Source organism: Labrus mixtus, chromosome 20 (genome assembly GCF_963584025.1).
Source record: "Labrus mixtus chromosome 20, fLabMix1.1, whole genome shotgun sequence".
Classification (NCBI taxonomy): Eukaryota; Metazoa; Chordata; class Actinopteri; order Labriformes; family Labridae; genus Labrus; species Labrus mixtus.
Window position 1 is genome coordinate 19,662,033 of NC_083631.1, and position 16,209 is coordinate 19,678,241.

Below are 16,209 nucleotides of genomic sequence, written 5' to 3' on the forward strand. Positions count from 1 at the left end.
CTCAGAGTTCATTAAACTTTACCAATCTGCACCTGTTAGTGTTAAGCTCTGCATGATAGATGCTGCATTAGTTAGAGATTTAAAACATTTTAAACGCCACATTAGAATTTTAACATTTCGTTCAAATCACTTTAACACAAATATCTGACAATATTAACAATACTAAATAACATGTAATATTGCAACAAAAAAATAAAAGTACTCCATACTCGAGTCAAAATAAAAGGGAATCCACAGCCCCCTGCAAACGTTCTGTTTTTTAAGAGCAACAGGAGCAGGATATTAAACGGTTATTCTGCTGTTTTTAAACCTTGGTCCGTTTTTTTTGACTCATCTTTGGGGTCCAAATGACTAAAAAGAATATAAATGTTTGGAACTGCTGTATTTCAGAACTGTGCTTTATACTGGAGTAGTATTCAAAGTTTGTATTTTGACTTCAGAAGCTCCCTTCAAAGTTAGGGGGGATGTTGAGCCACTTCTTAGGACAAATAATTCAGATCTTATGTGTTAATCCTGATGAGTGCGACGAGCTTCCTCTTAAACTGATACGAAACACACATCACATTACGTCAACTTTGCATGGTAAACATTTTTATAAATCCAACCATTTTGACTGAGACCATAAATAAATCCTGTGTTGAAATACATCTAAATCTATAAAATTAAAAAGGGTCATAAAGATTCACATTGGCAACCGTTTGAATAGCATTGTGTAAAACAGAACAAATATTCAGACAGTCTTTGTTCATGAATATTGACCTATTCCCATGGAAACTATGTGCTCATGACCGGGGAGGGTTCAGCAACTTTAGAGTCCACAGGCATGGGAACCACGAGGGTCATGCGGCGCACGTGGGGCCAGATGGCAGCTGGGCGCATTTTCAGCAGCAAATGGCTCAATTCACTTCTGGTTGGCTTGTGTTATGTGTTGCTTGGCGTGGTGTTCGGACTCACCCCATTCGAAATTCAGCTCATGCCATTTGATCTTGTGGCCGATACATTTAAGTTAAACCACATATTAGCAGTTTCTGTTTCCCTAAGAGCCACATTTGGATTAAAATGCTTGTTTTATATAAATCATTTTAATTAAATTGACTACGTGAGGAAGGTTATCTGGATGTAACCTCGGTGATGTTAGTGAGTGAGCATGCGGCCATTTAATTGACTTTACTGTCACCAGTGTTGGGAGGGGGCACTGGTCGGGTTTTAATTCCAGCAATGAGGATGCTAATTGCTACAAGGAGTACACTGTGATTCCAAAAAATGGCGGATATTGAGGAGGATAAAGTGGATGAAGAAGAAGACAAGCAGCATTAAACTGTATCGGCCTGAACTGTATTTCAGATCCTGTGGGCCTTAGGCTAACTTTCTCTGCGGCTAGCAGCAAAAAAAAAAAAAAATGAGTTGTGCTTCATGTCAAAAGTAAATCTGCATATCCAACTCTTGCCAGTGCTACAACCATTAAGTTTTTCTTCGTAGTGGAAAAATAATTCATATGACTCGGAATTTGATTGTTTTGAATTTTGTTCTGTAATAGCAGATACTGTGTGTCTTCATTCATAATGTAAGGAATAAACATTTTATATGAGTAACAGGCAATTCAATTATATACCAGTTGTAAGTGATCTCTTTTTCTGTAGTAATATTAATTGATTCAATTCTATTAATTTAAGCAGTGTCATTTCATTTGTAGAAGCTTCAAAGCTCCCCCGATCACATTTCCCTGGCGTCACTTCTCTTCGGCAGTGAAGGGCATTTTTATCTGTTTTTCTGTCGCTTCATTTTTTTATGTCTTTTAGACCGTCTTGCTTTATCAATATCTGCTTTTTCAAATCTATTTATTGTGACAGTGTGCCTTAATGTCGACGAAAGCACGGACAGTGGGGCCTCACTGGAGCTCTGCATCACTAACAACTAGCTGACTCTCAGCTTTGTTGCCCGGTGCCTCCAACTTTAAGTCATCATGTCGTCCCTCTTTCTCGGCGCACCCAAAGAGGATTACACACGCCTGATTTAGATTTCCATCTTCTTTTTTTTCTCTGCAGCCGAATGCGCGTGCCGTAACCAGATACTTTCAGCCCGAATAAGTGTCTCCCTCTGAGACCACGGGGTTCCAGGCAACGACCGATCCCCACGGTGTTTACTGTCTGCTGATCCAGGTGTGTTCAAGGAGCATACCACTGCTCCTATTGTCACCCATGATGGGAGCACATTGTGCCCGGGGTCGGCGGAATGGTTTCTGGGAAAAGAGGGTGGAAAGATTGTAAAAATATACTGTCCAACAACGTGGCACAGGGCCTTTAATTTCTACACACACTTTGCACTACTTCTGTTTCTGCTAAGAGTTGAAAAGTGAATTATCACCCATATGACTTGTGTCACACTGACCTTTTTGGACAACTATGTTTGTGAGGATTGCAGCCTGCATTTATGGTCAACACAGACTGAATGCTTCACGGCTCTTATTTTTAGGCAGTGCAGTCACCGACCTGAACCCCTACCTGCATCGTGTCAGCCGGTTGAGTGTTAAGGAATGCATAGCCGGCTTTTTGGTAACACGCATAGCCCAGTGATAAGCCTCAGTGACAGGCGGACATTAAAATTGTCATTCTTTTTGGCTTCAGCTTCCAGTCTCCTGAACTGTTTGTCCCCATAGACCTGGCCAAGGTACAAAGACAAGATAAACTGTCACAAAGAAACCCAGATCAAAACTGACAGACGACTTATCAACAACACAACTCCAATTTCTGTGAATGAACGTTCGGTGAATGGCATATCGTTATCGTTTTGGGCTGTCTTCATGGAAAGGACAGCTGAAGAAAGTCAAGGGCATGCACTTCAAAAATAAATCCATCCATATGTGTCTTAAAAGTATAGACGACAAAATATGATAAAATAAATAATAAATTAGCAAAATGTGATGACTATGGTGACTACTATATGGGACTATGGCTTCATTCTGGGAATCACTGTTATGGCTTAATGTCTTCTTAGCTGTACGTTTATCATCTTATTATATAATGAATAGAAACTAAAGATTTATTTAAAGTTCACACATTATGCAAAGTACACTTTCTCCTGTTTTTCTACGACTTATATGTGTCCCTAGTCTGTCTACAAGCCCCCCAATTATGAGAAAACACCATCCCCTCCGTCTTTTTCCTGCTCCACTTTTCAGAAAATGTGTGCTCAAACAGGCCGTTTGGAGATTCTCCCTTCATGACATCACAAAGGGCAGTAACCCCTCCCCCAGCCATTGAATTCTGCAAAACATGCAGTGTCTGTGCAGCTCTGTAAGTACCATCTGTTTTTGCCACGTAGAGTTTGCAATCCTCCTAACTACTCGTTCAGTCGTTGAGCTCTCAGCCGAGGGGAAAATGTTGATGGTTGGGAAGTAAAGTTGGCAGTTTTTTCTTGTCACTGTAACTTTTGCTTAAATGTTGCTAAAGTGCTCATGATGGATTAAGCTGGGTCTTTGTAATATAGCAATAAGTAAGGTCTTTTTACCCTGCTCTTTTCTAATATTGAATAACAAAGAGTAAGGTCTTTTTACTGAAAGGTCTTTTTTTTTAAGTGTCTCGAGATAACACTTAATGAGGAAGTCTAAGCTCCAGTAATCCAAAGAGAGCTTCTCAAAATTTTAAAGCTTTAAATATTAATGCTTGTAGATTAAACTTTCAGAGAAGAGGTACCTTATTGTTATTGAGGAAGTTATTAAAGCTGATGGCATCGCAAAGAAAATACATTTCTGAGCTTCTTGCCGTTAATGATTGTTGTTGTTGTTGTTGTTGTTGCTTATCATTTCTTTGGCAATTTTCCCAACACCTCACTGTTTACAATTCTGACTTCTTGGTAACCTTAAGGAGCTGGCATGAAGGATGTGGAGGACGGCCTTGGACTATGTATAGCAAGAAGCCGTAACAAGTGAGACTTCTGGCTGGCATTTGTCCAATAGCGGGCCTAACACCGGGCTGTAACAAACAAACATTTTGCACAGGAGGACATTCTTGTTTTCTCCCGGGCGAGGAGGAAGTGGCTGTGGAGAGGAGCGAGGAGAGCTAGAGGGTGTTTTCACCATTGCTCAGGGACGCCCCTGCACCCCCTCGATACCATATAAGAGACTGTGAAACCTGAGAGCGGCTTCTAAAAGCCTCTTCCTCAAGCTGTGAACATTCAGATACTCTCACTTCAATTTGTCTAGACATTAGCTGTAAGCCCCCGTTCCCTGAGTTTAGAGACCAGTAGTGAAGGGAGGTGATGAATAATATATCTGGGGTCAACTCTAACCGCAACACAAAATGAATTAATTAATTCCTGCTGGGGTTATCTGAGAGACTGGGGGGAGAGAGAGAGAGAGAGATTGTGCAATTCTGCAACAGGGCCGTTACAAATCTCCACATCACATTTATATTAGCCCTATTAAGACTCCTGTTGTGTGTGTGTGTGACTGTGTGTGTAGCTGTGCTCTCTCGCGCTTCTGCAACACTGTAAGGCAATGTGAATTCACAGGCTGGGACAAAAATATTCAGTTTTTGCGGGATCAATATGAACGTCTTAGGGCGTAATGTCTCCAGGAGGGAGCTACATTAGGGTGCTGTTGGGGAACTGCACTATGAAAACGGCTAATGAATCCACAATGGCGTATCGGTAATGTTGGTGTCCCGGTCTGTGAATTGACTCTGCGTTGTGGCAGGCAGAAACAACAAAAGAGAGCACGGCACAGCAGGAGCTTCACATACACACACACACAGAGTGCTGCACTCCCCCGCTGGCTCCCTCGATTCCTGCTGCCCCTGCAACGCCTCTGTTACTACCTCTGAAGGCAGCACAAAGGGGGATCACTTCGTCACCCCCCCCCATTACAAAACATTCATATTGAAGATGAAATATCACTGCTTGAAACAGCAGTCTATATAGGGCTTGAGTGATGAAGAGAGGGTATGAAGTCGCTGGGGCTTTTCACAGTGCTTGTCACAATGAGACATGTGTTGTGAATACTGTAAATGAACGTTACAGCCGACAGAATTAGTCCTGATTAATCTAGCTTGTAGGCCTATGCCTCTGAATCATAAAACAGACCCTTACTCAACTCGCTTCGTGGTATAAACTAATAGTAGGTCTGTTGTAACCATGGAAACAAACATATTGGTAAGACTGCGAGGATGGTCAGTTTGAGTTAAGATGGGGAAGCGGTTGAAATGGTGGGGCAACAAGTTATAACGTGTCATTGTTATAATGTGATTTATTAGGGTCGGGAAGTGTGGGAAATCAGCTGATGGAAATGAAGCTCTAAGCACTGTTCGAGTCTCGCTGACTTTTTTTTTAGAGCCAGTCTAATTTCAATTCACCGGAATTAGCTAAGGGCCATTACAGGATATTCATTTAGCAGTTCTTTCCAGACAATACAATTTACAGACGTAGGTTGGTAGATTCTAACTGTGAAATAGTCACCACCACGACGATAGAAGTCCAGGACAGTACTTTTAAAACTCTCTGCTGGCGTGACAGAAGCTACAGTATATCGAGGTCTGTAAAATCCTTCTGTCAACGCGAATGACATGATGACATCCAAATGATGAAATCTTCAGAATATACAGCAACACGTTAGGATATCAGCAGATTCAAACAGATGGGATCGAGTTCTGAAGCAAGGTCGCGTCTTAAGTGTCTGGCCTAGTGACGAGAAACTAAAACCTGAGAATAGCAGCTTCGCTATTCCCCCGGGTCGTATCTGTGAAATGCTCAAGTCCATTTGCAAAGAGTTTATAAACCGGTTAGATCCAGCCCTCGCCCATCCTTCAAGTCAATCTGGGGACAGCTGGTGTCACCGAGGCAATGTTACAGCACCATTCACACGTACTGATAGTCATTTGTTTACCAAAAGAAATGTTTCTCTTCTAAGTGTTTATGAGAAACGCAGCTTTTCCCCTCTATGTTCAACAGTCCTGTTTAGAAAAGGCAAATGTTCAGAGCTGAAAATAGCTACCACGTGATTTTTTTTTGCGTGTCAGTTGAGAGGTTACACTTTGGTTTTAGTGGCTTCGCCCCTCAGTTGGTCATGACCACACTCCCGTGCTCAACCTCCTCGGTACATGTCGGGGAATGTTATTGGTGTATCTGGTTATGATGCAAAGGGCGAGCGTCAAGTGTCACATGACCGACCCGCAGGTCAACAGGGAACGTGAGAAGGAACATAGAGCAAAGGAGAAAAAACACACAGAACAGAAACACTCTAAAAAAAACAAGTTCTGCCCTTTAATGTAAAAAGAAAAAAATCTATATATTTTTATGATTTTGTAACGTCTCTGTCTTTAAATTCCTGTGAGGGTTTTTATCTGGTTTCAGAACAGACTGAAATTTAAACTGATGCCTCGGTCTTACAAAAACAAAGCAGACAATAAGTGACATGACTAATCATTTCCATATTGTATATTTTAATGTCTGTAACCTGCCAGGGGGATCAAACATTCCCCGGGATTCCTGGGCCCTAGGAACAGATATCACATTGGGCCCCTCCGCCTCAGCCTCCGTCAACCCTGTAATATTTCTATAACCACACCTCAGTTCATGACCCATTAACAGCTTTAAATAAAGGTTGTCAACATTTTCCTTTTTTTTTTACAACAATTTTAAAAGCATAAAATCTCTTTTTTTTTAATACACACTATCCATTAGACATTCACTTGTTGTTTTACGACGTTATGTACAAGAGGTAACCGTGCTCAGGCCCGGGTAGTCCTGGAGCAGTGTGAGTGCAGGCCAGCGGGAGAATGGGGCAATTGTGCTTAAGCACAGTACAGGACAAGTGTGAGTGAGCTCTAAGAGAAGAATGAGTATCAAAAATGGCATACTTTCTTAACTTTCCCAGTCTAAATGTTCATATGTTTATGATTGCAACGTTGTAACATATTTGTGCACGTCCTCAGAAATTAACGCTACGCCTCCACAAGACGCAGGATGCATATAACCGCTAGGAGCAGTGTAGAGTTGTATTGTGAAGAAACTGGCAAATGACAACATTGGAGACGAGAGCCGCTTCAACAATGGAGGAACGTTTAGAAGAAAAGTTTACACACGTAGCAAGTATATTTGAGACCTTTGCGATACAATACATAAAATTGTACACTAAAATATCTAAATTAATTACAAATGGACTAAACCATGTTATCAAAGCCAGAGAAATATATTTAAATGTATTGTTGCAATGGGACGATTAGTAAACATCAAGCATAAAGCGTCATCATACAGCTGTAAAGGTGACCCGTTGACTCGTCGACATATCTGTGCAACCCGTACTACTTGAACATGTACAGGACAAAATCAGCAAAGAAATAAGATTTAGTACAGCTTTGTCCACAGGGGGCGCCAAAATTAACTCCAACCTCCTGACAGAAATGTAAAAATAAGATTTATTGCACCATCAGGTATGACCTAAGCAGACAAATCAACATCACATGTCCAACTGAAATCAGGTGCTATTACTGCTGTTCCTGAAATACATTTGCATCATTCATAGTGTCAGAATAACGTGATTCAAAGGACAGTGATGCATAGAACTGCTCGTGAAATAGGAAAATAATTGCACTCCAAACCCTCCAACGCATTTTGTCCTCTAACAATTTCTAACTCTGGCATCATGACCAGACTTCAAATTGTTTATTTAGGAGGATGTGTGTCTCGAGCCGTTCCCAGAGGGTACATTTTGGTTGTCAACATTTTTTATGATCTAGGGGTGGGTGCAGTGTCATTGGGCGTGTGACTGCACAGAGGGAGGAGCACTACAAGGGCCACTCATTTCTAAGCTGAAGTCACTGGAACCCAGGCCCTGAAAATAGCCCTACAGAGGGTATATAGGAGTCCTCTCACGACGGATCTGTCAGACAACAGTTCTGTGCAACGGCAAAAACTCTGTGCAAAAAAAAAAAGTTTTTGCAAATTCGGTCGGGAGAAGTTGACAGCAGGCGAGGAACAGAGGAACTTACCCGCTAAAAGAAGCGGATTGGAACACTTCTGCTGGAAACTAAAAGGATAATAAGGAAGCAAGGGAAGGGGAAAAAAAGGACAAAGAGCGAGGATACTTCTCTTTTTGTTGGATTTGAGCATACTCTTGGATTTCTCCCCTTCCTCCTCCTGGGCTGACAGCAAAGGAGGAGGCCGATCAGCAGGGATGAAGTACAGCTATGTGCCAGTGTCATCGTACACACGCAGTTCACAGTACACACCGACATACCACACACCCACCTTATACAGCCCTCCGCATTACACGCCAACGCACTACACACCCACATACTCCTCCATAACAAAGTACACCCCGACACAGTACAGCTCAGCACACTACACGCCGTCACCTTACACATCCACTTACAAGCCCACATCCACGTACGTCCCTTCATCCAGCAAAGGCTCCCGGTACAGCTCAACACAGCGCACGCAAGCAAAGGAGAAACCTGCACCGGTGATACCTGTCGCGCCTGCAAAGAGGACTGTGCACTTCCCCAATGACATCATCTTCCAGGATATCGTCAGACGAGGGGATATGGAGCAAATCGGTCGCTTCATGAGGGCAAGGAAAGTTCGTGTGGATACTATCTTCCACTCGGGTGAGCACAGCTTTTAAAACTTTCGACCTGTTTGTATCGTTCTGTATCGTATCGTAATGTAATTGGCAATTCAAAATAATGTCAGCCAATGAGGATCAAGGATCAGGGCTGACTTGGATTTACTGCGTGGCTGCTGCAGGGCACTGATGTAGTTCTGTGTGCAGGTATGGCAGCAGTACATGAAGCCGTGCTAACGGGCAACCTGGAGGTGGTGAAGCTGCTGGTGAAATATGGCGCCGATGTTCACCAGAGGGACGAAGACGGCTGGACGCCACTTCACATGGCCTGCAGCGACGGCTACCCTGAAATCGCTAGGTGAAACATGATCTTTTGACCTTTCAGTTTGACCTCTGGTTGCACACAAAATTAAACATTGGAATTTAATCATGTAAGCTTTTTTAAATAAATACATGTTTTATGTGACAGAGAGAAGTATATGTTGCACATTTTCTATAAAATGGAAGATATTCAAATAGCCACGCTGAAGAAGACAAGGTCACCTAATGACAATGGCCTAATGAAAATGACCTCATATGGCAAGAGATATGTAGGACAATAGGGAATGAGAACCTGATATAATTCAACCATCATATATACACCAGATACTGGTATTGAAAGAGTGTAAAGAATAGAACATTAGTTCCCAACTTAGGTTTTGGGCTCCCCCTAGGGGGGTGTCAAAGATCTCAGTGGGGGACAGTGTGGGGCTCTGTCTGCAATGAGGTTGTCAAAATTGGATTTGCAACTAAAATCATGACATCACACTCATTGGATAGTTTATTCAAAGGTCTGGAGATAAAGCTGCGTGGAAAAACAATACGATTTTCCTCACTCAAAAACACTTGGTCAGGTTTCAATTAAAACCATTTTTTTTGTTAATTTCTGACAGCAATGTATTTTTTTAATGTGTGTCCTGAGGGGAGGGGGTGTTAGGCTTGGTTGGGAACCACTGGAAGAGAGGATGGGAGAGAAATGACCACGTCATTATATTAAAAGGGTGACCCAGAAGGACAAACACATCTTCACTAATACCACGTTGTTAAAACAGATCCTCTTAATGTCAGGCCTATGAGGTTAGACAGTGCTTAAAACACAATAACTGAGAAAGAGCAAGTGCTGCAAGGATAGATAACAACATGTTTTTATATCTTAGAATTACAATGTTGTGTTTTATTCTCCTCTCTCAGTTACCTGCTCAAGATGGGAGCCAGCACAGAGGTCGAGAACGAAAGTGGAGAGAAGCCCTCTGACCTCATCGACCCCGACAGCCAAGAGCTGCTCAAACTGTTTGAAGTGGGCTGTGTTTGAATCAGGCACCAAACTGATCAGAGACAGAACAGAAGAAAGACATATGAGCAGTCACTTGACAAAGAAAATAAAAAACGCTATAATATATCACTATAATTTTTGTATTATAGCCTAATAACATGTATTTCTCTTTCAGGTGGTCATTTCATTTGATTGTATTTTGTGCTTTTGTGTATTTGTCACACTGTCAGTGCATATGCTGCAAATGTTGATCTGTGAATATCTCCATTTTCACTCTCAGCTCATGTAAAATAATAACAACTATTTTGTTTGATTTGAATCATCATGAGCTAAGTATTTTACAGATAGTATTAGTGTTGAACGCTTACTTTTTAAGTGGCTGGTTGCACTTTACAGGCTGTATGTAATATACTTTCTAATCGTTTTACAACACAGAGTTATTGGCGAGATGTTTGTGCTTTACTAACAGAGGTACGGATCCTCACTGCTGGGCAGGTCGAGGATCAGCCAAAAACAATAACGGATTCTTCATCCATGGTCAAGAATTATAAAAAATAAAAGACACCAAATGTATGCTGTGTAAGCACCTCTACTGCCGCTGCCTTTTCTCTACTGTATTGTTGTTGTTTTCTTTAGTAGAATGTCAGCAATGAAAGTCTTATCATTTTTCTTCAATAATTATTTTTGTACGTTTTCATAAATAAAGATTTTTTTTAAATAAATATGACTGAGTCTCTGTTGTTTAGTCTGTTCACAGAAAATTAACATGTATTAGCCTATAAAAACTATGGAAATATAGACAGAACACATAAGCAAATATAACTAAATAAAACCATAAAAACTAGTTTGTGATATTGTGAAGCACTTTGTGACGTCTGTTCTTGAAAGGTGCTATATAAATATAAATAAACTTTACTTACCTACTTACTCTATCTATCATTAGGACTCCTGCTGTATCATTGTTAGAATAGAATAGAATAGATTCTTTATTATTATCATTGTATACAAGGACACAACGAAATTTCGTTAGCAGCAATCCTAAACAGCAGCGTTTACAAAAACAAAAATATATTTGTGGTGATATTAAAGAGAAATATGCAAAAAGTGGCCAGAGCAATTGCTGTTCAGTGAATGAATGATAATAATAATAAATAAATAGACAGCTGTGGTGACTGAAAGAATATATACAGTTATTATTTTGCAGTGACTGATTAATTAAACAAATATATATAAAGAGATATAGTGCAAATAAGTGAAGTTATACTGCAGTGAAAGAGTATATACAGTTATTACTGTGCAGTGACTGGATGAGTAAATAAACAGATTTAAGATAAGATAAGATAAGATAATCCTTTATTTATCCCACAATGGGGAAATTGACATTGTTACAGCAGCAAAGAGCAAAGATTGCAGACAAAAAGAACACAGTGAACACAGTACAATTTAAATAAAAAAAGAAAAATTAAGAATGTACAAAAAAATAGATTTAAAAAATAAAAAATAGATCAGCTATTTGACAAAAGTGTAGTATGTAATATTCAGTGTAACACAGACATGCACACAGTGCAATGAATGAATGAATAAATAGACAGTTAAAGTTAAAGTGCAGTGACTGAGTAAATAAATAGACAATTATAAAGCAGTGAATTACAAAGTTATTGCACAAGTAATGTTGAACAGTTATCAGTGGTTAGGTAATTATTGTATTCCCGTCTTGTTGGGGGGGGGGGGGGGGGGGGTGTTTATGGGTTGAGGAGCCAACAATAACAATTATAACAACAACAACAAACAGTTATAGCACACAGAAATGAAAATGATAACACAGATGTATCCCTTCGTCTTTCCTTGTTTTGCATCCTGACATGAATGGAAAATTAAAATACATTACAGATGGAAATAAAAAAAATAATGTTGCACTGAGACAGCAAAATAATATTAAAGTATGAAGGAAAAAACACACTGTCTTTCATTTTATTTTTTTTGAAAAGTATCTTATAATTTTAATTATTATTAATAATAATTACATGTTTCTATCACGCCTCAGAGCTCTTTCACTTCCGTGTCTTCCCGGAAATGATTTGTTGGCATAGGCAACGTTTTAGCCAGGTCTAACGGCGTACACAGTCTCGGAATAAAGAAATCGAAAGGAACGGCTGTAAAAGGTTTGTTGCTTATCTAAACAGTGTCCACTTTGCGAAATACCTTTTAAAAACCTATAACTGTGATAAGTGTTTTTTTTTTTTACAGTAAGTCTTTGGAAGCAGAAACGCCCGCACAATATTAGCTTATTGAAGCTAACGTTTACAAGACAATGTAAATCACCAGCGAGCTAACTGGCTGGCTAAAGAAAGCTAAAATTATATTGTCAGCAGATCTGTAGTTAGCGTAACTCAGGAGGTGGCTATAGGGGAACCCGAATGTGAAAAACAGAAACCCTTTTACAAACATGTGAATACTCCTGTACATGATAATAGACAGGCTGGTTTCGGCTATGTAGCATGCTGCTATCAGCTACTGGGGACAAACGTAAACAAAAAACCCTTGACGAGCTAGCGTCAACATCTCACTTGTTTTCCTCATACATACCTTAGCTTGCCTGTATAGAAATGAGTTATCACTATCAACCACGAGTTATAACAGTGGTATTACCACTGTTGTTAGCCGGTCAGTCAGAGATAGATAGATAGATAGATAGATAGATAGTCTAATATCATTTTGTGTAATTGTGTAGATAGTTCACCTCTTGGTTAGGCTGCAGTGTTAGTAGTGTACCTTCTGTAAATAAGCTTTGATGTGAAGTTTTTCCTGTGTTATCTCGTTTAGAAACAGAAGAAGTGGGGATGCTGTAGTTGACACTGTTGTTTATTGTTAGTATTCAGCTGAGGACCTCTGAACCCTTGTTATCTTCCATTCCACTCACCATAGAGGGAGGAGCGAGTACAGACTGCAAACAGAATGACCAGGTATTTAACAAGTTACAATGAGTGTGTGTCAATGTGTATTAATATTGATTCTTCAAATGTAATCAATTGTATTATTCCTGGAGGGCTTCTGGCCTCAGAAACAGAATGGTTCAAGTAGTTTATTTTACAGTTTTAAAAGGCTCTATGAAGTTTAAAGAGGAGCATTTCTACAATTCTACAATTCGCTTAGCAGACGCTTTTATCCAAAGCGACGTACATCAGAGAGTAAGTACAACACAAGCAAGGATCTAGAAAAAAAGGGAACAATGTCAGTCAGAGCAAACGATCAGCTTTGAGTCCGATTGGACACACAGGTGCTGACAGGAAGTGACCAGAGACAAAGCACAACATTGAGGGCAGTTCTTGAGAGCTCTAATCAGTATAGAAACCATCTTATAAGTCGTCGTTATCAAACAAAAACCATCGTCACAACCATCATCATCATCAATAATATGGAGACCATCATCATTAAGTTAGTAGGTATTCATAAAGAGCTGGGTCTTTAGCTTTGTCTTAAAGGTGCAGAGGGACTCTGCAGATCGAATGGAGTTTGGAAGTTCATTCCATTTCTATTGATGATGCTAACTTTGCTGGTTTCATGTTTTTTGTTTTTTTTAGCTCATCTGCTCCCAGAATGGTGAATAGTTATAAGAGGACTTCAAGCCCCCGATCCCCTACTAACAGTGGGGAGCCTTTCACTCCAGCACATGAGGAGAATGTGCGCTTTATACATGACAGTAAGTTGGCCTTTTGCATGTATTTGCACAATCTGTTAAAATAAAGCCAAAACACATTCTAAGTTACCTTTATGTCCTGAAAATAGTTGTGTCATGAGACAGGTGGGATTCTTTATCCAAAAGAAGGGGAGGGACAAGACAGAGCCAACAAAAAAAAAACACATGCACAGCCTCACATGTACACCAATTTGCCTCTGCACATTCAGAAAATACAGCAGTTTCCACAAAAGGGATTTCCTTCTGTGTCCATGTGAAACAGAGGAGTTGAGACAGAAAACCAGTAGATCCCATAGATGTTATATTTAGAATTTTAAAAAATATACATTATTGTCAAACCATGAAGGATATTAAGTGCTTTAAGAAAGGGCTCAGACATCAATCCCACCAAAACCTTTTCAGCTCCACAATGGAAGAAAAAAAAAATTTGAATGAGTGTGTTTAAGACGAGACACAGAGAACGTGTGTCTGATATGTTAATGCTCTGATTGCCTGTAAATGATCACTATAACTATGACCTTTAGTTACTAAGTAATGCTCAAATATCTGCATTGGGGAACTTAATTTGCCAACAGTCATAGCATTACTAGCCTTAAAGTGCTTCATTGAAAAAGTCCTCAGTTTGCAAAGAATGTAGAATTTGGAGGAAAAGGTAATGTTGTGAGTTACAGAGAGACGGTAGACTGTGTTGGACGCATTAAAATCCAGCATGTAGTTTTAAGAAGACCAATTTGACCTTGTGAACTTTTTTATAAAACTTCAATCTTTTATAAAACAGCAACTTGCCTTGCTCCTGAGCACTGCCGAGGTGCCCTTGAGCAAGGTACCGAACCCCAAAACTGCTGTGGAGCGCTTGCTGTGGGCAGCCCCCTCACTCTGAGACCTCTCCATTAATGCATCCTGTTTGTGCATGTGTGTGTATTTCGGCCTATATTTGTGTAGCATGTTCATTAGACAGAGTGTAAAACTGAATTTCCCCTCGTGGTGTTAATAAAGGATACATTATAAATGATAATTATCTTCTCTTCGCTCTGTCCTGTCATGTCTTCACTAACATCTCTACCAAGTAGGACAGCTTTACGTTAATGCAATAAAATCGTTGTTGTCTCTTGTCTTTCACAGCCTGGCAGTGTGTGCTAAGAGACATCAGGTCAACACAAAATATTGAACGCAACGACCGCGGACCACAAGAGTATGTGGAGAAGAACCCAAATCCAAACCTACATTGTAAGTTTTAGAATAACTTAGAAGTGAAGTGGTTTTCATTCTAATATCAACCTAAAGGATTGAATCAATCAAGCAAAGGCTAAGTAAAGACTTCTCTCCGTCTGCTCCTCCAGCTTTCACACCAGTGGACCTGAGTGACCTCAAGAAACGCAACACACAAGACTCCAAGAAGTCCTAGTCCTCTCTTGACTGTCTGGTCACCTTTTTTTTTTTTTCTCCATCCATTATCCTTGAGAACTTTTCCTCCATCAGCCAGAAAGTCGGCCCTGTCGGCCAGTCAAGCACAGAATGCCAATTTTGTTTCTTAACTCTGGACCATAGCAACCCCCTCCTCTTCTTTACCCTCTACAGCCGATCTAGAAGAAAAGAAGTGGGACCCCAGGGAGCAGAGAAATGTCCCAGCCTCCTGGTTCATGTTTTTCAAGTTACAAAATTGTCATATTGTTTATGTGGACCGGACTGATGCAAACTTTCATCAATATTTGCTGACACCTGATGCTAGGATACAACTTGACACTTTCCACAGGACACGGAAGACTGCAGTCTTAAGTACAAGCCCCTGTTTTCTTTACTACTCCTACTTATACGACATTGGAGGAAAATGCAAATGGCTGACTTCTCTCTCTTTTTTTTAAAGATAGTTTGACCAGTAAATAGTAGACGTAATGGGATTGTTACATTGGATTCACACTTTATCTGCAAGTTTTGGCAGCCAAATGCAATGTAAAAGGCCAACCTTTTTATTATAAATTTTCTTCCCCTAAAATGGACTTTACTTTGTAGAGACCCCCCGAGTATGCTGCCCTGGGTTAACCCCCTCCCCCTTAGCCTTGAAACAAAAATGTTGAATAAAAGACTTTTACAGTACTCCTGCTTGTCTTGATCCCACATACATATGGACATAAGGAAAATAAAGGAACAAAACTAATGGTCACCTTACACTGGAGGTTACAATGTTACAATTCACTTAGCAGACGCTTTTATCCAAAGCGATGTACATCAGAGAGTAAGTACAACACCAATCCATTCATACACCGCCACTGAAGCAGCGGGAGCAATGCAGGGTTGAGCGTCTTGCCCAAGGACACATCGGACATGTTGCTCGGCGGGGGATCGAACCCTTGACCTTCCGGTTGAGAGGCAACGACTCTACCAACTGAGCAACAGCCGCTCCACAGGTTGAATTATAAAGCAATTTTTTATGCTATATCCTGTGTATACTGATTTTTGAGCTTAAGTCAGTTCCATTGCCAATATTTTCACAATTAGTAGGTGATGTGTTTCATAACTAAAAATGTAAAAGTGAAGGCTGACACTAAAATGATTTGCTTTGTTTGATTTAGTTTAATGACTTAAAATGATGAAAACCTGGAAGCTAAAACTGTAGATTTTTTTTTCAACTATTTAATAAATATC

The 16,209-nt window shown here is 40.2% G+C and overlaps 2 protein-coding genes across 4 annotated transcripts; both read left to right on the plus strand.

Moving 5' to 3' along the window:
* The first annotated feature begins 7,864 nt into the window (after positions 1–7,864).
* Positions 7,865–10,591, plus strand: ppp1r27a (protein phosphatase 1, regulatory subunit 27a). The gene is made up of 3 exons (XM_061026815.1): positions 7,865–8,600; positions 8,765–8,915; positions 9,788–10,591. Exons 1-3 carry the CDS (start codon positions 8,168–8,170, stop codon positions 9,906–9,908), a joined length of 705 nt encoding a protein of 234 aa, XP_060882798.1. The 5' UTR covers positions 7,865–8,167; the 3' UTR covers positions 9,909–10,591.
* A 1,328-nt stretch (positions 10,592–11,919) lies between these two features.
* On the plus strand, positions 11,920–15,660 carry mcrip1 (MAPK regulated corepressor interacting protein 1). 3 transcript variants are annotated; one of them, XM_061026499.1, is made up of 5 exons: positions 11,920–12,031; positions 12,742–12,832; positions 13,451–13,569; positions 14,689–14,793; positions 14,907–15,660. In XM_061026499.1, the coding sequence occupies exons 2-5, from the start codon at positions 12,825–12,827 to the stop codon at positions 14,969–14,971; spliced, it is 297 nt and encodes a 98-aa protein (XP_060882482.1). In that variant the 5' UTR covers positions 11,920–12,031; positions 12,742–12,824; the 3' UTR covers positions 14,972–15,660. The 3 variants fall into 3 exon arrangements, with proteins under 3 accessions (XP_060882482.1, XP_060882483.1, XP_060882484.1); XM_061026500.1 differs by having other exon boundaries at positions 11,933–12,031; positions 12,693–12,832; XM_061026501.1 differs by lacking the exon at positions 12,742–12,832 and having other exon boundaries at positions 11,949–12,031.
* Positions 15,661–16,209: the final 549 nt, after the last annotated feature.

Coding starts and splice junctions, on each gene's coding strand:
- ppp1r27a (XM_061026815.1), top strand. CDS start 8,168: ATGAAGTACAGCTATGTGCCAGTGTCATCGTACACACGCAGTTCACAG. Junction 8,601..8,764: donor GGATACTATCTTCCACTCGG/GTGAGCACAGCT, acceptor TTCTGTGTGCAG/GTATGGCAGCAGTACATGAA. Junction 8,916..9,787: donor GGCTACCCTGAAATCGCTAG/GTGAAACATGAT, acceptor CTCCTCTCTCAG/TTACCTGCTCAAGATGGGAG.
- mcrip1 (XM_061026499.1), top strand. Junction 13,570..14,688: donor TGTGCGCTTTATACATGACA/GTAAGTTGGCCT, acceptor TGTCTTTCACAG/CCTGGCAGTGTGTGCTAAGA. Junction 14,794..14,906: donor CCCAAATCCAAACCTACATT/GTAAGTTTTAGA, acceptor CTGCTCCTCCAG/CTTTCACACCAGTGGACCTG.